General features: G+C 39.3%; 1 protein-coding gene across 3 annotated transcripts in view; it reads right to left on the bottom strand.

The window, feature by feature from the left end:
• COL19A1 (collagen type XIX alpha 1 chain) overlaps positions 1-21,881 on the bottom strand; it is a 374,472-nt gene that overhangs the window by 60,514 nt on the left and 292,077 nt on the right. For all 3 annotated transcript variants that reach the window (XM_082405049.1, XM_082405048.1, XM_082405047.1), the window contains 16 exons: positions 20,921-20,983; positions 16,210-16,245; positions 15,261-15,296; positions 15,111-15,164; positions 14,373-14,426; positions 9,297-9,350; positions 8,509-8,598; positions 7,688-7,732; positions 7,504-7,581; positions 5,906-5,941; positions 5,733-5,786; positions 5,579-5,632; positions 4,479-4,520; positions 573-677; positions 438-491; positions 135-188 (listed from right to left, as the gene is read on the bottom strand). In XM_082405049.1, coding sequence (XP_082261175.1) covers positions 135-188; positions 438-491; positions 573-677; positions 4,479-4,520; positions 5,579-5,632; positions 5,733-5,786; positions 5,906-5,941; positions 7,504-7,581; positions 7,688-7,732; positions 8,509-8,598; positions 9,297-9,350; positions 14,373-14,426; positions 15,111-15,164; positions 15,261-15,296; positions 16,210-16,245; positions 20,921-20,983 — 909 coding nt within the window. The remainder of the gene's footprint in view (positions 1-134; positions 189-437; positions 492-572; positions 678-4,478; positions 4,521-5,578; positions 5,633-5,732; positions 5,787-5,905; positions 5,942-7,503; positions 7,582-7,687; positions 7,733-8,508; positions 8,599-9,296; positions 9,351-14,372; positions 14,427-15,110; positions 15,165-15,260; positions 15,297-16,209; positions 16,246-20,920; positions 20,984-21,881) is intronic.

The raw sequence follows: 21,881 nt of genomic DNA, 5'->3' as shown, positions 1-21,881 counted from the left end.
CGTTTGGAAAAAACCTGTCTTCATTTCTATTTGTTTAGCATCAAACAGGAGATATAGGAAAATTGATGTCCTTTTGTTGTGTCACATGGAAAGAATCAACAGTAGGGCTGCGTGATCAGAGAAGAGCCTTTTACCTCATTGCCTTTCTCCCCAGGTATCCCGGGGTAGCCTCGTTCTCCTTTGCTCCCCTAGAGACACAATACGTTTAGTTAGTACACTCAGTCATTTTGTCATCTTTTGGGAAAATGAACATATCTCTTCTCAGGACACTTGGGGCATGTCATTTGGACAGAATCGGGGGAAAAAAATAAATGACATCTGCAAATGGCTTTTACACCACTTTTCCAAAATATTTTTAGAAAAAGGACTGTATTTTAAAATGTATTTCTTTTTTTTTACCCTGAATTAAAGGTTGCACAGAGGAGAGACTTCCTTACCTTTGGTCCCTCTCTGCCTGGGACTCCTGGAGGACCCCGTGGCCCTACATCGCCCTAGAGGACAGAGCAGTCACAGCTGAGAGGAGGCACCATGTGTCACGTCCAGGGTCCACCAACACTTAGCCCCCTTCTTACCTTCCGGGCTACAGAATCAAACTGTCCAGGCTCACCAGTGCCTGCTTCTTCTCCTTTGTTGCTTTTCAGCCCAGGGACACTGGCTTGGCAGTTGCCACAGAAGTTCTAATGAAGATAGAGATAAGGTCACTGGAGATTCATTATTCATTGATTGGATTTGAACTTCTATTTGAACTTTTGTGAGAGTTGAGTGATAGCCATTGCTATGTCACTCTACTTTCAGAAACTTAATTTATTCAATTTGAAAGACTACTTTTGGGGAGGCAAAAACTATTTTAAAAGATAAACTCATAAGTCAAGAACACAGAGTTTCAATTGCTTAGCAGCATGTTTAAAAAGGGAGGTGGCAATAAAGTTTGGAATAACCAGCAAGATTACAGAGCTCATAAAACCAATAGCATAAATCATAAGAAAGAAAGAAAGAAAGAAAGGAAGAAAGAAAGAAAGCTGTGAAGAAAGGATTTCCCCTTTTGAGAGCCCAATCAGTTGGAGAACCCTAAACACAGCTTACTAACCTTTTATTTGTTAGGGGAAATACTCATGTGGGAAACAATTATTTGAGTGACTGGGACTTGACTTCTAAGTCAAATCCAAGTGCAGATAGGAAATATAAGTGGAATCACCTTTCCATCGCCTTCTCTGTAATCTTTAGCTGATCTGCAAAGGCTTCAATTTAGGTATCTGAGTTCACAAGATAAACTTCCTATCACATAAAGCCTACAGAGGCTTATTTTTAAATAAACTGTTATAAAAATATGATCAGGAAAGGCATAAAATAGGGACGACTGAGTGGGGGAGACAGCTTAAATTTAACAATTGACCAAAGGTAGGACAATCTAAGCCTCAATTCTTCCATCCTTTTAACCAAAGGGAAGAATCTTTAAACGTGAAGAGGGAATGGAAGCTTGCATTGATGGGAAGCTGGCAAGAAAGCCCATGAAGTTCAATATTTTTGACCCAGTGTATATCAGCACAAGTTTGATTTCCAAACATATGCTCCATGGAAGACTAATTTTGTATGATATTGAAAAGGTTCTGAGGCAATTTGCCTAAAAAATGCTGGGTCAGAACAGTTCTCTTTATGGTTGTCCTTCTTAGAGCTGGAATACATGAGGAGTTGGAATGTGCAAAGTTTCCCAAACTAATTTTACCACTAGGATCATTCCACTGAGCTAATGTGCTGGTACAGGAGTTAAGAAACACATACATAATTGTAGAACCACCCCTACTAAATCTGAAAAGCTGTGAAGGTAGAGACGCTTGAGGACTTCAGAACCAAAAAGTTTTCCATATTTCAAAAAGTATAAAGAATGTCTACTGTATCTGTAGACATTATAACATGGCATATCAATATATAGTAACATTTTAGAATGGATTATTCAATTGATTGTTTTTTTTAATTGAAGTATAGTTGATTCACAATGTTGTGTTAATTTCAGGTAAATGGCAAAGTGATTCAGTTATACATACATATATATCTTTTTTTCAGATTCTTTTCCCTTATAGGTTATTGCAAAATATTGAGCATAGTTCCCTGTGCTACAGTAGGTCTTTGCCGGTTATCTATTACATACAGTAGTGTTCATATGTTAATCCCAAACTCCTAATTTATCCCTTCCCCTGTTTCCCCTTTGGTAACCATAAGTTTGTTTTCCATGTCTGTGGGTCTATTTCTACTTTGTATATAAGTAACATTTTAGGATGGATTATTCAGTTGATTTTTATTGAAGTATAGTTGATTTACAATGTTGTGGTACTTTCATGATTGTTTTAATAAAACATAAAAAATGGGAATAATTACAAGTCAATAGGATTTTCTAGAGTCATTTCAATCTGACCTCATCTTCTTTAGGTTAGGGTTACTAGAATGGTAAATGAAGGAAAAGTGGATTTCATTAGGTTCTTGAAAAAATATCTTTTAAGATTTTTCTCACGGAGAGGATAAAGACGCATTAGTTATTAGCTAACACACAATCTCGTTCAAAGAAGGATTGCTACACAGATTAACCTGGAGGAAGGTCTTTGAAGGTATACATCATTCGGGCTGGGAAATACGTCAATTCTTTTCAACACTTTATTCAAACACAGTTTTTGAAAACAGAAAGCAGGACGATCAAATCCGCTAAAGACTTTAAGACAGAGTGGGACAGTTAATGTATTGGGTGACAGGATTAGGATTAAAATTCCCATATGCTTTGGGGAACTACATGCTTCTCTTCTATTGAATACAGCTTGCTGGGACTGTCAGTCAAGGGTCCTGCCCACCTCTTGCCAACTGGCTCCCCTGAGACTCAGAACATCCATGAGGTGGGGCTAGGTCTGGACCCCGGCAAGGGCATTTATTAAGGGAATGCTGCCCTGGTGAAACTGTTGACTACTATGTCTGAGGCCATCGGAGCCCTGGTTCTTTCCCCTGTCAGAGCCTGTTTACAGTCTTTTTGTCTGTAGTGGGAGCTGCCCCCCATCCTATCAGGATAGTCAATAATTTTTTTTGATCCTTAAAGAACCCTAACTGTTCCGGAATGATATAAGTCCTACAGTCCTGCCATTTCCAACATCACTGCCCTCGTAAAGAACATGAGACTGACTGTCTGAGGACCTGTACTCCTGTGTTAATGTCGTACTTACTGGCTGTGTGACTCTGAGCAAGGTACTTAAATTAACTCCTCAGAATTTAGGTCTCTCGTGTACAGAATGGGAAACTCCGCAGCCTGAACTCATAGGATTCTTGTGCAGATTAAGTGAGATGATATAAGTAAAGCAGTGTGTTGCCTGGCATGTAATCATAACTCAATAAATATAAGATCCTCCTGAAGCCCCCATAAATACTATTTTCTGACTTATGAGAAAATGTTGGCTTTTGAAAGTCTTAAAACCCCCCCTCTATATATTTATATTTATATCTACATTTACATTTATATTCATATACTATTCTCAAAACCTTTATCACCTGACAAATATATTTACTAGAATTCTAGCCTTGTGAATTCAATTCAACAAATATTCCTGCCTGCCTACTATTGAGTAAGTCGTTGCAGGAACCATTGGGCTAAATTCTGGGAATATAAAATAGATCACATATATACACACACATAGCTTGTGTGTGTGTGTGTACAAATATACTGTCCATTCATACACTGACAGATACGACACATGAGGTGTGAGTGGAATATAAAGGGACAGACTTTCATTTGGGTTCAGTCTCAGCATTCCACAAAGAAGCATGCAAATACACAACCTCCAGGTGTCCCATTATCAACCTCCCCCCATCTGTTTTTACAAATAAAATAGAGGAAAGTATTAGAGAAAAAAAATGGTAGCAAGATGAATTCCCTGTGAGGTGGATAATAGGTAGAGATCACTTTTATTTAACAGCGTCACAGGTGTTAGGGCCATTGTCAGCTATGGAATTTTGTAACTCACTTTGTAAAATCCCACGACATAAAAACTCAGCCTTGCAAGCTAGCTGTTTATTGAGCAGTATTGCTTTCCACCCTGGACTGGCCAGGGCAGATACCGTGAGAAGGATTGGGTTTCACAGTGATGAGCCTGGGTGGGTAAACACCATTAAGAGAAGGCTATCGCTCCAGAGAGAGAACGTCTACGCACGGGTGTTAATGACACCCTTCCTCTCCCGCAGCTCATCCCGGAACTACCACCCTCCTCCCCTGCTCCTCCTGCCCCTCCACACCCAAAATGAGAGGCTGGTAAAGAAGAGAGTGGGGAATGAGTATAAGTGGCACTAGACATATACAGACACGTGTTCCTTTTTCTGTCTGAAAGATGTTGTGCCATTAAGAAATTGAATTTTAATTCAGGCTAAGCAATTAACTCAAATTCTCGTAAAGATTTCCTTTCTGATTTTTCCCGGAAATTAACACATAATTTCTTACATAGCCAGAGTACCTTGAACAAGGCCCCAATGTCTCCCAAGAGAGGAAGTGCAATCTGTGGATAAGGAGAAAAAAAATCCAAAATACGTGTATTTATACATATACAGGCACACAATACAATACAAACATAATAAATGTAGATATTTTCCCTCAAAACACCAGGCCAGCTGAGATTTGTCACCATGGTGACAAATGGTGGGGCTTAGAAGAGCCTCACCATCAGGGTGGTTGGCCAACATGATGTTTCCTATCCAGAAACAGACACAAGACTCGGGCAGTGCTTTGGCCTCTGTCTTAAAGCGTCCTTTCAGAGAGACACCGTAAACCCCAGTAATGCTTTAAAGGTTCCCAGTCAACAGACATACACACATGATTCACTCAGCGAGGGAGTTAAAAGGCCAAGATACGCCTCTGCATGTAACTTATAATGGCAGGTGAGGCTCAAACGGTGTAGGAGGATTTGTGAGACTCAGAACCGAGAGGCCAGATTTGGGTTTTATTATGCAAAATTCTTAATACAATGTCATATACCATATGGCTTCTTAAGTTATAACTGCCGATTTGGAGGCTATTTAAAGGGATTTCACTGTCACTCAAAGCAAGGTTTAACCTAAAATAAAACTTTGGAACACCCATTTAGTGCCTAAACCTGTTCTGAAAAGGCTACTCAAGCCAGTTTTGTAATTTAACCATTTCAGCATTCTTAAAGCCACAGAATCAATAGAGATGTACCAGACTGTGGGAAACGTACCTGCAAGCTTTCATTTAGAAAAATGAAATTCATTTAGTCACCAGCATTAGAAAGAATAGAATCTGTGGCTATGTATTTTAACTCAATTTTCCATGGGATTGAGACATTATACACCAAGGTTCAGCTTGGGGCAAAAATTATACAACTGAATTATACCCTCAGGAAATAAGTATTCATCACACACACAAAAATGCTGATGTAGCTTGAATTTTTTTCCCCTCTACAAAAAAATGGGGATAAACAAAATCACTAAGCAGCCACTGAGCATTCTAATTAGTTTGGACAGCAAAACTTGCTTGGTAGGCTGTTTGGCTTCTGGGTGCGTTAAGGATACATAAATCAGGCACGGTCTGTCAACATACCGGGTCACCTGGGGGGCCTGGCAGACCTGGCTTTCCATCCGTCCCAGGAGCTCCCTGAAAACAGAAGCAGCATGTTCAAATCTTTGCACCTCGGCACAGGTTCAGATTAAAACAGGTGCGGGGGAGAGGGGAAGTAGGTAAAAACTGTCCTTACATCATTCCCTGGGGTCCCTGGAGCTCCTGGCAATCCAGGGAGACCTCGAGGACCCTGGAAAAGGGGGAAAATAGTTACTTATAAGGATAGTCTTTTAGTAATTGCCCCCATTCCCCCCGCCCCAGTCAGCAAGATGGATTTGCTGTGCCAGATAACTTGGTTAAGTAGCTTACCTGAATCCCTGGCTCTCCAGCTGGGCCTTGGGAGCCCTGCATAGAAGGAGATTCAGTGATCAGAATTCTGCTGGGAATGTCCATAGATTACCCAAGTGGGATAAAGGGCCAAGTACTGTAATTTACATAGCGGGCAACAGGGCTTGCCACCCTGCACACTGAAAACTCTCTGCAAAGCTGGCCAAGAGTTCTGGGTGGCAGGTGAACGCCTGACCAGACGCAGTGCTGGAAGCGCCACCGTAACTGCGTTCAGACGCCTGGGCCGCCCCCGAGCCCGCCATCGGTCCCTGCCCAGTCACGGGCGCACAAACAACACGCCCAAGCTCTGTCTGCTAGACGCTGGCTGGCCGCTGGGTAACCGGCTTGGGGCTTCCTTTCCTTCCTGCTTTGTACTGGGAGTCATTTCTCTGAAGAAATTGCCAGAACCAGTGTTCAGTGACGGGAACTGGAAATAAAACTTCAGTTATTCTTTTCTATGTTAGAAAACTGGAATTTGGGGTAACTAAAATGAGGCTGGGAGATTATCAGTGAACCTAATGATGACAGATCCATCCCTATCTCATGACCATGGACCCCTGGATGAGGAACTGACTGACCACCTGGGTGAGTGAAGAGCTGGGGTCTCAGCACCTGACTTCACTACCTGCTCACTGCCTTTTCCCTTCTTACTTTTAAATAAATATTCATATTGTCAAAGCTACCTTTTTGCTTCCTTTCTATTTATACGGTGCCCTTAAGTTATTTTTGGTTTGTTGGTTTATTTTTCGCTTCAACCTCCTTCACTCCCCTAATAATTTCCTGACCTACTTTTTTACTTTGTTTAATCTCCCATCTCCAGTGGTCTTTATATTCTCACCCTGGAAAATCAAACACCACACACAATATAACCATTCACTATTTACATCTTCTTTTACCTCTCACGATAATTTCATTTCAAGGCCAATCCCCAAATTAATGTCTTTAGGATAACCATCTATTTCACTTTTCTTGTCCCAAAATCTTTTAACTTTTTTCATAGTAAATGAAAAGTTTTACCTCTTACTGCTATTTAGTCCACAAGTACGCATACAATGGTCATTATTACCATTATTACCCTTATAGCTAAAACACGTCAAAAAACTTTCTATTATTTGTCTTAACTATCAAAAACTATCTCTATTCTCTCTTCTCTAAGATATTACATAGAGATTTTTGATATCATCTCATTTACAGGCACTCCATTCACTTTAAAAGTAACTTTTCATTTTATTCTAATTAAAAACAAACAGTAATATATAATAACCTAATATTGGGCATTCTCATAATCTTACACTCATTTGTACTTTTAAATGTATAGAATGGAGGAATAAAGTGTTAAATAACTTCTTCTAATTCAAAATCAGTGTATGTGTGATTAGCTTCTGTAAGTCAATAAGCAGTGGGTACCTTCTGTGCTTAGGATATAACCACAATGCCCATTAATTCTTGCTCTCTGACTAGCATGTTCTGTATCTCCTCTGACCATTTCACTCTTTTCTCCGTATTCAAATTTGTTGCTGGATTTTATCTCACAACATTGGGTCAACAGGGTTTCAAAAACTTGATCGAATTTCACTTACAGTTCGGCCAGGAACTCCTATCCCTGGGGGGCCTTTGTCACCAGGGGAGCCGTGGATACCTGGTAGCCCTCTTTCTCCCTGTGCAATTAGATGTTTCTGTTAGTGTGAGGCTCAAGGGACATGGATTTTCCAGTTATATTTCATTAATTAGTAATTCTTTAAAAATTATCTATGATATTTTTACCTTTGGCCCTCGCGGACCAGGTGCTCCAGGATTTCCATCTGATCCCTAAAAGAAAAAAGAAGAGAAAAGGAAGTGAATACATTTCTTTTCCTAAAAAGTTTAATTACATCTTAGAAGTCATAACTCAAAAATATTTCATTGCTCTTCATCTTTTCTGAATAAACCTTTTCTGTAAAACAGTAAGGAAGAGGGAACACAAATTTCGCTAGGCTATAGATTTTGTATAGCTACTTTAAAATATGAGATGTTTTCATCTTTAAAGTGAGGCATCTGATATTGAGAACTATTTATTACTATTCATATAAAAGGTCAAAGGGGATGAGAAAAAAAGGCAGATGAAACAGGCATATGGGTTGGATTTTCCAGCTATCCAGTTTTCTATGTCCTGGGATTAGCCCAGGCCACAAGGACATTTTTTAAAGATGACCACCTATGGCTATATATGCAGAACCTCTAGAAGGGAAATTTCAGGCAGTTCTTCTGTTTTAAGATATTGTCCAAGGAAGGTTTATGGTTTAAAACTAGCATACCTTACTAGGCTTCACAGATCCCTAAATAGTACCTGCAGAAGCTTCAGGGGCGCCTATGAATCTCCCAAAATTGTATGAAAAATGGTGCGTGTATGTGCATTTTCTTCAGATGAGAGCCCTTTGCTTGCATCAAATTTCCAAAAAGATTAGACCTCTGATCTAAAGAATAAGATGAATACTTCTTTTTCTGCAGACCTAAACATTCCTATGCCTGTGATCTGAAACTGGGAACACACAAACAGTAATTAATCAACTTTCAAAGGAAATATTAGTAAAAGGATTGGTACTTACTGGTTCCCCTGGCAGGCTTTTTCCTGGAAGACCAGCCTCACCTTTTGGACCTGGAAGTCCAGGAGGGCCTATCATCCCACCTGGGTCTCCCTGAGGAAACAAGGTAAGATTCTCACTTCATCACTCAGGTTCATGGTGGGACGTGTAGAGGCAGCAGTTTCCATAGTATTAAGTTGTCATCATAGTCAGTCACACTGCATTCTCTCACCCATTCACTCACTCATTCCACGATATGTACTGAGCGTCCAATCCACACGGACACTGTTCTGTTACCTTAAGTGCACCTAGATCTTGTGGTAAGCTATGTTACAGTAGGTTTACAGTATCATGAAATGTATGTACATGTATAAATAGATATGCGAAAAATATACAAATCTATTCACATAGTTCTTTAGATGACCTTTATGTTTTCTTTAAGTTACTCCCAAGTAACGGTTCAGTACTAAAATACTATTTCCATGTAGACATCAAGAAACAGGTCCTGAGAGACTGAGACTTCTTAGGTCTATACCTGAGTTGTGAGCTGAGCCTGAAACAGGTTTTTTGAGTCCTGAGATCTTCATCTCTAAGGCAGTTCATTTTGTCACATTGCATTTTCGGTGCCGGAACCCGGGCTGCCACAGTGTCCAGGGATGCCACTCATGCCATAGTTTATGCGAACATCAATCCCCTGCACAATCCCAGCTGCCCTGTCCTGTCCTTTCACTCCCTCAGTGTCCTTGTGACCCTCTGTCTCTTCCTCCTACCCAGCTACTTAATATACAAAGTGAGTGAAACGGAAGCTATACCTTTTCTCCCTTAATGCCTTGTTTTCCTGGGATACCGTGTTCTCCTGGCAATCCCTAGAAAATTCAGAATAAAAGGGAGAGAGCAATTAGAAAATCTCTTATTGTAATAACATTTCTATCTTTGTCTGTCTTTGTCAGGAGAACAGAATTTTAACCTGTAAACTACATGGGAATATGTTGATTTTGGTCTGCTGGAGAGAGAAAAACCTTAATGAAAATATGTGGCTTGTTGTTTCAAGTGAGGTAACCTGAATGTAATGAGGAAGAAACTAAATAAGGGAGACCTGAACTAAATGCCCCATCCATATTACTGCCAAAAGGCATGGAAGAATGGCTGTTGGTGGCATCACACTATGGCTCAGAAAGACAATGGGGTAAATAGAAAATATGCTTTTACTATGATTTGGCAAGAAAGGCTCTTTTATTTTATTCTCTATTTTATCTCTAGCCACTTAACGTCACTTAATGACGTCTATCACTTAACGTCATTTCTTGGGCATCTTGTGGCTCCACCTGTGCCACCAGCATTTTGTTTCTTTTTGTAAGATCTCTCCATTAGGTACACCTGCAATGGGTCACTAAATGGCTTGGGGGTGCAACAAAAAGATTTGCTTCATGAACTGAATGTTCAAAGTACCAAGTGACCAAACGTGCTGAAAGATGAACCCCTGGAGGCTCAGTCAGGGAGCATGGAGAACAGAGCAAGATGTCATGGGGCTGCTCCCAAGGTGATGGGAAAAGGAGAGATTCTAACAGTTGCATGGAGGGTACTCAAATCATGGCCAGATAGAGATCAGTGTCAAGGAGTGATGGTCAAGCATTTTTCTCATTTTGCTCAAGTGAGGATTCATAGTGAGGTTTTGGCTTCCAAGATGTCAGAAGGCTAGGGAGATTGTCCAAGGAACACAAAGCTGACATGGGGGAATGGATAGGAAAGTGCATTTATTCAATCAAAAAACAGAAGAATAAAAAAAAAAAAAAGAAAGAAAAACAGAAGAATACACATTCTTTTCAAGTGCACATGGAATGTTCTCCAAGATAGATCACATCCTAGGCCACAAAACAAGTCTCAACAAATATAAGAGAACAGAAATTATATCAAGCATTTTTTTCCAACCAAAATGGTATGAAACTAGAAATCAATTACAGGAAATAAAATGGGATAAACACAAAATTGTGGAGACTAAACAACATGTTACTAAAAAAACCAATGTGTAAATGAAGAAATCAAGAGGAAATCAGAAAACACCTCAAGACAAATGAAAATGGAAACACAACTTTCCAATATCTATGGGATACAGCAAAAGCAGTTCTAAGTTTATGGTGGTATAGGCCTAACTCAACAAACAAGAAAAAAATCTCAAACAAACAACCTACTCTCCCATGTAAAGGAATTAGAAAAAGAAGAACAAACAAAACTGAAAGTCTGAAGAAGGAAGGAAATGACAAAGATCACAGAGGAAATATTAAATAAAATGAAGACCTCAAAACCCCCAAACAATAGATAAGATCAATGAAACAAAGAGCTATGTTTTTTGAAAAGATAAACAAAATTGATAAGCCTTTAGTGAGAGCTCATCAAGAAAAAAAGAGAGAGGACACACATAAACCAAATAAGAGATGAAAGAGGAAAAATGACAACCATTACCACAGAGATACAAAAAATCATAAAAGAATACTACAGTTATATGCCAAAAAATTGGACAACGTAGAAGAAGTGGACAAATTTCTAGAAACATAAAACCTTCCAACACTGAATCAGAAAGTAATAGACAATCTGAACAGGCTGGTGACTAGTAGTGAAATTAAATTTACAATTAAACAAAAACCTACAGCAAGCAAAAGTCCAGGACTGGAGAGCTTCACAGGTGAATTCTACCAAACATATAATGAAGAGCTAATGCCTTTCCTCCTCAAACTATTCCAAAAAGTTGAAGAGAAGGGAACACTCCCGAATTCATTCTATAGGACCACCATTACTCTGATACCAAAACCAGACAAAGACATTACAAAAAAAGAAAATTACAGGCCAATATCTCTGATGAATATAGATGCAAAAATCCTCAGCAAAATGTTAGCAAACCGAATTCAAGAATTTATAAAAGGGATCATACACCACAATCAAGTGGTATTTATTCCAGGGAGGTAAGGATGGTTCAATATCTGCAAATCAATCTATGTGATGCACCACGTTTACAAAAGGAGGGGTAAAAATTATGATAATGTCAAAACATGCAGAAAAAGCACTTCACAAACTTAAACATCCACTCATGATAAATGCTCATCCAAGTTGGTACAGAGGGAACATATCTCAACATCATAAACACCATTTATGACAAACTCAAAGCTAACATCATACTCAGTGGTAAAAAGCTGAAAGCCTTTCCTCTAAAATCAGGAAGAAAATGTGTATGCCCACTCTCACCAGTTCTATTTAACATAGTATTGGAAGTCCTAGCCACAGCAACCAGATAAGAGAAAGAAATAAAAGGCATCCAAATTGGAAGGAAAGAAGTAAAACTGTCACTATTTGCAGATGCCATGATACTATATATAGAAAGCTGTAAAGTCTCCACCAAAAAACTATTAGATGTAATAAATGAATTCAGTAAAGTTGCAGGGTATGAGATTAATATACAGAAATCTGTTGCTTTCCTATACACTAATAATGAAACTATCCAAAAGAGAAAGCAAAAAAATAATCCCATATAAAATTGAATGAAAAAGAATAAAATACCTAGGAATAAACTTAACCAACAAGGTGAAAAATCTATAGTCTAAAAACTATAAAACACTGATGAAGGAAATTGAAGAAGATATAAAGAAATGGAAAGATACCCTGTGTTCATGGATTGAAAGGATTAATACTGTTAAAATGTCCATACAACCCAAAGCAATCTAAAGATTTAATGCATTGCCCAAGACATTTTTCACAGAACTAGGATAAATAATCCTAAAATTTATATGGGACCACAAAAGACATCACATTGCCAAAGCAATCTTGAGAAAAAAGAACAAAGCTGGAGACATCACACGCTCTGACTTCAGATTATATTACAAAGCTACAGTAATCAAAACAGTATGGTACTGGCACAAAACCAGACACATAGCTCAATGGAACCGAATAGATAGCTCAGAAATAAACCAATTATCGGTCAGTTAACCTATGGCAAAGAAAGCAAGAATATACAGTGGAGAAAAGACAATCTCTTCAATAAGTGGTGCTGGGAAAACTAGACAGCTACATGCAAAACAATAAGTTAGAACATTTTCACACACCATATACAAAAATAAACTCAAACTGAATTAAAGACCTAAAGGTATGACCTGAAACCATAAAACTCCTAAAGAAAAAATAGGCAGAACACTCTTTGACATAAACTGTAGCAATATATTTGGATCTATTTCCTAAGGCAAAGGGAACAGAAGCAAAAATAAACAAATGGGGGCTAATTAAACTTAAAAGCTTTTGCACAGCAAGGGAAACCATTGACAAAATGAAAAGACAATCTACTGAATAGGAGGAAATATTTGCAAATGATATGACTGATAAAGAATTAATATCAAAAACATATAAACAGTTCATAAAACTCAATATTAAGAAAAACAAACAACCTGATTTAAGAAATGGGCAGAAGACCTGAATAGACATTTTTCCAAAGACATACAGATGGCCAACAAGCACATGAAAAGATGCTCAACATCGTTAATCATCAGGGAAATGCAAATCGAAACCACAATGAGGTATCACCTCACACCTGTCGGAATGGCTATCATCAAAAATTCTACAAATAACAAGTGTTGGAAAGGATGTGGCAAAAAAGGAACCCTAGTGCACTGTTGGTGGGAATGTAAATTGTTGCAGCCACTAGAGAAATCATTATGGAGGTTCCTCAAAAAACTAAAAATAGAGTTACCTAGTGATCCAGCAATCCCATGCTTGGTTATATATTCAAAGGAAATGAAAACAGTAATTCAAAAAGATACATGCACCCCAATGTTCCTAGCAGCATTATTTATAGTTGCCAAGATATGGAAGCAACCTAAGTGTCCATCAATAGATGAATGGATAAAGAAGATGTCATATACATACACAATGGAATGCTACTCAGCCATAAGAAGGAATGAAATTCTGCCATTTGCAACAGTGTGGATGGACCTAGAGGGTACTGTGTTTTATGAAATATGACAGATGGAGAAAGACAAATATTGTATGTTATCACATATATGTGGAATCTAAAAAATAAAACAGATGATTGAATATAACAATATATAACAGACACACAGATATAGAGAACAAACTAGTGGTTACCAGTGGGGGAAAGGGAAGCGGGGAGGAGATAGGGGTAAGGGAATTAAGAAGTGCAAACTACTGTGTACAGAATAAATAAGCAAGTAGGATACATTGTACAACACAGGAAAAATAGCCATTATTTTGTAAAAACTTTAAATGGTATATAATCTATAAAAATATTGAATTACCATAATGTACACCTGAAACTAATATAATATTGTAAATCAACTACTTCAATTAAAAAAAGAAAAAAGTACATTTAAACGGTGTGAGGGTGTGTGTTTGTGTGTGTGTGTGTGTGTGTGTGTGAGAGAGAGAGAGAGAGAGAGAGAGAGAATTGTGAGCCCAGGAAAGCTAGATTTAATGCAACCTGAGGACCTTTCTCCAATTGCATTATATAAGTATTTTCAGCCAAAAGACTTGCCCTTTTTGGAGGATGTTGCAAGAATACAACAACAGAAGCTTTGGAAGTATCTTACTCGGATGGAGAATTGAACCAAAAGCCATGTATAATGATGTATAATGGAAATGCTAACTTGGGTTTCAAAGACTGATTTGTTAGGCTAATATTCAAAAGGACCTCGTAGGACTATATGAAGATACTAATGTTCTCAATAGCCCCTGACATTAGGTGTGCTCAGTGTTATTGGTAGAGATGGCCCATGCCTTTGGAAAATGTAGTATAACTCAGTCACACGAACAGATGTTGATGTTCTTTAAAACATGTTTTAGTCTCAATTTAATTTCCAAATATCAAAGACACATGCATCTACTATACATACAGTATCTCCTGGTGGTCCTCTAGGTCCCATAGGGCCTGCGGGTCCTTGCTGACCCTAAATAGAAGGTGATATGTACTTTAATTTGATAAAAATTAGATTGTACCTGAATATATGTAAAACATGGTGTGACCTTTATCTATAGAAAGATCGACTTTCCACCATCCAGCCTCCTCTATATAACACTGAAATGTGCTTTGGGCCTATAAAGATAGTTTCAAGATGTTGTCATTTAAATGAGTCCTTTCTCACCAGTAGGTGAGGCCTGGATAACTTGCCTTACCCACTGGTAGGGGCATATCACACGGATCTCTCCAGCACCTCCCAACAGCTGGTCTTCTTTGGGACGCTCCTGTAGTGTCCTGCATGGGCAACTCAAACACTTCTGGGTTGCATAATTTTGGCTTAGGAAATTGAATCCTGAATCCTGTTCTCTTTGAGAACACAGCTCAGGGTCATAGATGTGGCTCACACTGTTTACTCTTAAAGCTTTTAGGATGCTATTGTGAATATGGTCTGAAAAGAGCTTAAAAATCCCATTGTGATCCATAAGGCACAGTTACCATGTATGTAATAAATGCGGCCCGTGTGGGGATCGGGGACATCACCATGGAAACATGATAAAGTCTCTGAGCACATTTGTGACGAAAATGAGTGGTCCATCAGAGTTCCTTGTTTTACACAGAAATGGCTATAACTTCAAAATAATATCCTCATTCGTCTCAGTTATTTCTTATATACCTTTAGTCCTGGGCTTCCTATTACACCAGGGGGACTAGGATCTCCAGGCTCGCCCTAAACATATGGGTGGGAAGGAAAGTGAAATGGTTACTTTAATTTTTCACAATCTCATTATGCTGGAGATGCAAGAGAAGGGTGTCAGGGGATTACCTTTATTCCCTGTGATCCTGTTATTCCGGGTTCTCCCTGTAAATGAAATAAGGACCATATGTGTAATGTTTAAATATGGATGGAGAAGAGCATCTCTAATGCTGCAATTCATCTACTTCCCCACTAGCTGACATACAATAAAGGGGAAAATTATGGAAGACATGATGAAGTCAAGGAGGGTTCATTCTAAAACATGATTTAAAATGATTATTGCTAATACGTAAACAATAATTTCCTATTTTTCTTTCTTCTCTGTAACAGTTTTTTCCCCAATGTCACTTTTGACACTTTAACCATCATGGTCCATTAGCGGTCACTGAGTTCCCTACTTAGTTGACATTGTTATAATTTGCCGCCAGTTAATCTTGTATCTCAGCAAACTAAAACTGCAGGTGAGGGCGAAAAAGAAAGAGTAGAGTTTAAGTTGATATGTCATGGAGATTCTACTTTCAGGTGTATGTATTTAATGGAACAAAAAAACACACAAAAATTAAGGTTACACAAAAGAGGACAATATTGGCTATAATGAGTTCGCTTTTCTTATTTTCCATGACTTATCATTGATCCTTTCTTGTTTGAGAAATCCAATTTGTATCATTAACAAAATTTTTGAAAAAAATCTGTATCTTACATATTAATTTTGTATTTTAAATATCCTTAGTGTATACCTTTCATCACGTTCATGTCCAGTCACAAATAGTAATGGGTTAAAGAAAATATACACTACCCAAAGCCAATGTTGAAGTGTCATCACATGATAACACTTAACAAGGTTTAAAATTTCTCATTTATCAAAATAAAAGAGTCAAAATTCACAGAGGAAAAAGTAAAATGCTCAGGGAGCTGACCTTATCAAATGTATTAGACTCCAAAGTAAACATACTAGAAATCAGAGAGAAAGAAATCAATGAAGTAGAAAACTCAAGACAGTGATAAAACATCTACTTACTCTATCTCCCTTTTCACCTTTTGTAAAGGGTTCCCCCTAGGAAAATGGGTGGAAAACAGAATCATTTATAAACACTTGTAGAAATAATCTCTCCAAACCTGGATGTGGGTAAATCCTGCAGGCCAAACTCAGACTCCATTGCAAACATGCAGTGATCCAGAATGTCACATTGTCTGCCTATGCAGCTTAGAAGGACCACATGAAAATGAATTAAAAAACCCTTTCATATTTCCAAATGAACAGTAAGTTAATCATTTCAATGTTATTTTGAGAATCCTGAGTGGTTGACAAATTACAACGCTGTCCAAGGCCAAAGCTTCCTCTTGCATGGTTCACATAGAAGATGGTCTCACACACACACACACACACACAGACACACACAAACACACACACACACATCCAATCAGAGGCAGAATGAAGGTGAAGATGCCAGAGTGATCAGTGGAAGGACATTCATTTGAATTTTTCCAGTTACTTAAGTTGGTGCTTAAAAATACAGAGTTTAAATTAGTGTTTAAAAATGCAAAATCATTATTTTAAAAATACTTTACTAATTTTCATTTTTCTTTTAATGAAAATGGCTTGAAGCAGTTAATTACTGGGTGAATAACAGTACACGTCTGTGAAACTGATACTAGTTCTTGTTGGGTCTAGGTATGAAGGTATGGGGAGAGACAGAAGCTTTGAAGGAATGCTCCTTATTCAGTAACACTCTCTCTGTTGTCACTGTGTTATTAACACCACAACCCATCCTTAACACACACACACACACACACACACACACACACACACAGGGAGGCTTCCCCTTATTAACTTCTGTTCTTGAAGGTACGTATCATGATGTCATTTAACCTTCACTACAGGGCTGTGAGGGAGATATTGTCCCATTTCAGGAATGAGGAAAGAGACTCAGAAAGTTTCTGAGTAACTGAGTTACTTCCCCTAAAACAGCATTCACCCACTGTATGTTCCCTTGTTTATCTTGCCTATAAACTCTGTGAATGTAGAGATATAATTCATCTTGACTATCATAGCATCTCTGGGGTACACTATTGGTGTCGAACAAAAGTTTATTAAATTAGGGAATTTAAAGTTTTACAGGTATAACAACAATAGCTGACATTTATTGAATAAAACACTTCCACCTGTGTTAATCACTTTATATACACTAACACAGTTAACCTCTTGTGTCAACAGGGCAGGTACTATGAGTACACTCATTTACAGAGGGGGCATCTGAGGCTCAGAGAAATTAAGTCATTTCCCCAAGGTCACATAATCAGTAAGAGGTCATTGAGGATTTAAACCCAGGCAGCCTGACTTCGATTCCAGGCTTTGCTTGCTCAGTCTGTTTGATTTTATTTGAAATGTAATTGATTTATTATTTGAAAGGAGTGAATGGACAATAAGATGGATACCATACATTATTAGTAATTTAGTAATTTTAGTAATTTTCTTTTGCATCTGAAAGTCAAGGGCAAGCGTGAGAACCACTATGGTAGGTAGTGCTGCTCTCAAAGGTCCTCTTAGGGACTTGACCTTCAGGTCACTATCGGGAGGGGAGTGGTTACTGAGCAAGCCTCGTGTCCCATGGCCTTGGGACTGTGGGCCCCCATCTTCTCCCTGGCGTTTCCAAGCTCCCTGCGGTCATGTGAGGCCAGGCAGCTAGTCCTGACCATGAAATGCGTGCAGGAGTGATGCGTGTCCCCTGAAGGAGCCCATTCATCGTCCCCCAGTCCCGCTTCCCTGGCAGTGGTGGCTGAGAAGGTTGCATCTATCAGATGGCGTAGCTCCTGGGTGCTCATCAGCCTGGTGACGGGTTACTGAGGGTCGTGTGCAGCAGGACACCCACTCCTCCCAACCACGCTGGGCAGGCAGCCCGAGCAAGAGAAAACCTTTCTTGGGTTAAAACCATAGATATTTCAGGGCTAATTTGTTACGTGGCATAACCTACCTACTCTGACTAATATGACCCATATCTATCCAACATCATTACGTCTCTTATTATTGGATAATTTCTATATATTAGATTAGGGCTTTATATTTTTGCTTTCCAGGCTTAATTCTAAAAATCAATTTGATTTTTAAGATAGGAGATGAAGTTAATTAGATGTGAGCAATGGGCAACATTGCTTTTGTAATTGCTTGTTTCTGATTATAGCACATTGCTTATCTAGAACCTCTGTCAAGCCACACTGACTAAAGTAACTGCTTGTAAAAGAAAAAAGAACCAAAATCAGGAGCCTGGTTATCTAGAGACCTGATATTTCATCCTAGTTCCAATGGCTACTATCTGGGGCAAGTCACTGACATTTTAGAGTCTCTTTTTCCTTATCTATAAAATCCTGGGGTTCAACTAGATGATATTTTAGCTCTGCTGTCTAACCTAGTCATGTTCTAAATTTCCTATAACGGGGAACAAACTGCCATTTTAAAGTACCATTCAGGCTCCAAATTCGGATTTGGATGAAGACTATTCTTCTGTTTGGGCCTTCTGGTTATTATGCAAAGGTAAGTCCAGATCCTGTTCTGTATTAGAAAGGTTGAGATCACAAAGAGCTAAACTGCTTGGCTAATAATGTACAATTTGTGTTTTTTCCTGTTGGGGGGTGAGGAGAAAGGCAGGCAAAGATGTGTAAGGGGTGTGGGATAATTCAGGGATTAAGAGGGAACTGACAAGGAGAAGGACTGAGAGGAAAAGAAGCTGGTTTCTCCTGGGTAAGGTAGATAGGGCTAAAGGTAGTCTCAGGGGGTTGGGTCTTGGTGGCAGGATGGAGAACCACAGGGAAACCCTTAGGAACTGTGACACCCTCCAGCGCTTGCTACTCAAAGCATGGTCTAGGGACCCACAGCAGGAGCATGGCCTGGGACTTTGAGAAATACAGCCACTCAGGCTGAAAGCAGCTCTTTTGTCCCTTTCCTGTTTGCCCATCTCTGTTCCCTTCTAAACTTAAAAGAACCTAAATATAAAAATGAGATCACTAAGCAATTGAAACTAACTCCTGACTTGTGCTCTCCTGAATGCACCCCATGCCTTGTCTAACCTGTTGATTCTTTTCGTAGATGAAAAGAAGTAAGAATGAAGAATTAAGCAGTTAAAAAATGACTAACCCTCTACCTCCAACAGCCCCCTTAGCAATCCTGCAGGCAGATCACGCGGGCAAGATAACATCTGAAGAAAGAGTCAGCCAGTCTGCATGCAATGGAGAAAGATGCAGAACCCAACCTCCTGCCTCAATGATTCACTGAGATTCTTCCCCCATTTTTCCCTCTAAAAACTGTCATGGCTGAGCAGAATCTTTGGAGTTGGTCTCTTGACACAAGTCCACCATCTTCCCAGATGGCTGGCTTTTCTGATTAAAGCATCTTTCCTTTCTACTGACATCTGCCTCTCGAATTATTGGCTTATGAGCCGTCAGCAGCTGAACATGGGTTCGGTAAAAAACCCCAGCCAGACCTGCTGAACTAGGATTAGCATTTCAAAATGATCTTCAGGTAATTTAAGTTCACACTTAGTATGAGAAGTACTGCTCTAACCCATTCAGATTTCTCTCTTCTGCTCTACAAGTCCCAGCTATCCCAGTAGAACTGTAGTAAATCTTAGGGACTGGTCTGTTATGGGTCACGTGGCAATTAGGAGAAGGTGAGTGCCAGTGTTCCAGCACGGAGGGGAGACAGTGGGGACCCAGAGAGGTAGGTAAGAGGTGGAAGACGTGCCCGCAAGTGTGGAGTATCACGAGTGAGCGGGCAGATGGACGGGGCAGCAGACACCGGGCTGGATTTGTGGGACACGTGAGATTTCCCAGAGAGTCCCAGGAAGGGCTGTTACTGGCCTGGATGGAATACTAAGGGCAAGCATGATTCCTGAAGTAGGAGAACTTCGGGGTAGATGAGTGACAGCACTGATTCTAAAGCTGTCTGAAAAATGACTGTCATTGCCAAAGATGCTTCATTTTTAAAAAAATTAATTATTTTTGGCTGCCATTGGGTCTTCGTTGTTGAGCACGGGCTTTCTCTAGTTGCGGCGAGTGGGGGCTACTCTTCGTTGCGGTGCACGGGCCTCTCGTTGCAGTGGCCTCTCTTGTTGCGGAGCACGGGCTCTAGGTGCACGGGCTCAGTAGTTGTGGCACGCGGGCTTCAGTAGTTGTGGCTCACGGGCTCTAGAGCACAGGCTCAGTAGTTGTGGCGCATGGGCTTAGTTGCTCTGTGGCATGTGGGATCTTTCTGGACCAGGGCTCGAACCCATGTCCCCTGCATTGGCAGGTGGATTCTTAACCACTGTGCCACCAGGGAAGCCCAAAGATGCTTTTATTATTCATTTTAGCTTATGAACTAAACATAGCTTAGCTTATGTTTAGTTATAGCATGGCAGCTTAGTGATTTTTAAACCCTGGGTTCTGGAATCCGCCTACCTAGGAGTGATTCATGGTTTCAATACTTCCTAGCTGTGTGAACTTACAGAAGTTACTTAACCTCTGTGCCTCAGTTTCCTCATCTGAAGAATGGGGGTGATTTTTTAAAAAATGAACTAAGTGAGGTAATACATGTAAAAAACTTAGTACCTTGAATAGAATACATGCTCAAATATCTGATCTATTGTTCCCTATGGCAGGGGCAACCAAGGTGCATGGAATTGGGGCTGATTAAGAAATATATTTTTAATTCTATCTTTTGGATATTCTTCCTCTGCTCTCAAAGCTAAAATACTTACAGATTCTCCTTTTTCACCTTTAGGGCCAATAGAGCCTGGAAATCCTGGTGGTCCAATTTCACCCTTTCAAGAAAAAGCAGAAGAAAGTTTTTGCAGGAGGCCAGGTGAGTCCTGTTGTGACTGTCAGGGTCAGAGCATTGCCTGTGCCCTTTCTAACCATGGAAATTATCTATTATCCCCCAAGAGGCAATGTGAAGTTCTGAATCCAGTTAGGCTATTCGCATAATAATGTGTTTGTCAGTGCTCCACGATGCCTTTAGGTCTTTTAGACATCCATAATATTCATTAGGATCTTTAAAATTAATGTGAAACCAAAGTCAATTATTTTTCAAGGAAAGAACATTTAGAGGGAAAAAATTATAATTTCACTCTACTGTATTTTTTTTTGCAAAAAAAAAAAAAAAGAATTTTTGTGGTTTTAAAGACATGAGATAATTTAACTGACACAATAATCCAGACTCATTTTATTTCAGACACTTCTTTCTTTTTTCAGGTTGGGGGAGGTGGAGGGGTGAGGAGTCACAGGAAGAAAAATGCATCTCTCCACTGTTTCCAGCACTTATATCACCACTTAAATGGACAAAGAAGGCATTCTTGTTGATGTGGGGACAGTAGCAACTTAGAAATGCCTAAGAGGTTCTGGTCAAAAATCTTGAGAAGGGATTTGTATGTGACATATAAAGGGAATTTTGAGAAAATAAAATTTTAGAAATAATACTTGTGGCAAGGAAACGTATCGTTAATTAGACTTCAGGGATGTCCCAGCATTGTGCTTCCATTTAAGTGTTAACCAACATTCCTGAATACCAGACAGTTGTTAAATTAAATGCAGCCACTAGCAGTTATGTAATGTTGGTTATTTTCCAATCTCAGGAGCATTTTTGCAAAACAGTGTTCACCATTGCATTTCCAAGTATAGGCCTTTTTTGCCCATCTTGTCTTTTTTTTAATTTTGAAAAAA

The sequence above is a fragment of the Balaenoptera borealis genome (assembly GCF_965194805.1).
Source record: "Balaenoptera borealis genome assembly, chromosome: 9".
In the NCBI taxonomy this organism is placed as follows: domain Eukaryota; kingdom Metazoa; phylum Chordata; class Mammalia; order Artiodactyla; family Balaenopteridae; genus Balaenoptera; species Balaenoptera borealis.
Note: the sequence above shows the minus strand (reverse complement) of the source record. Positions and strands in the feature narration are given on the sequence as shown.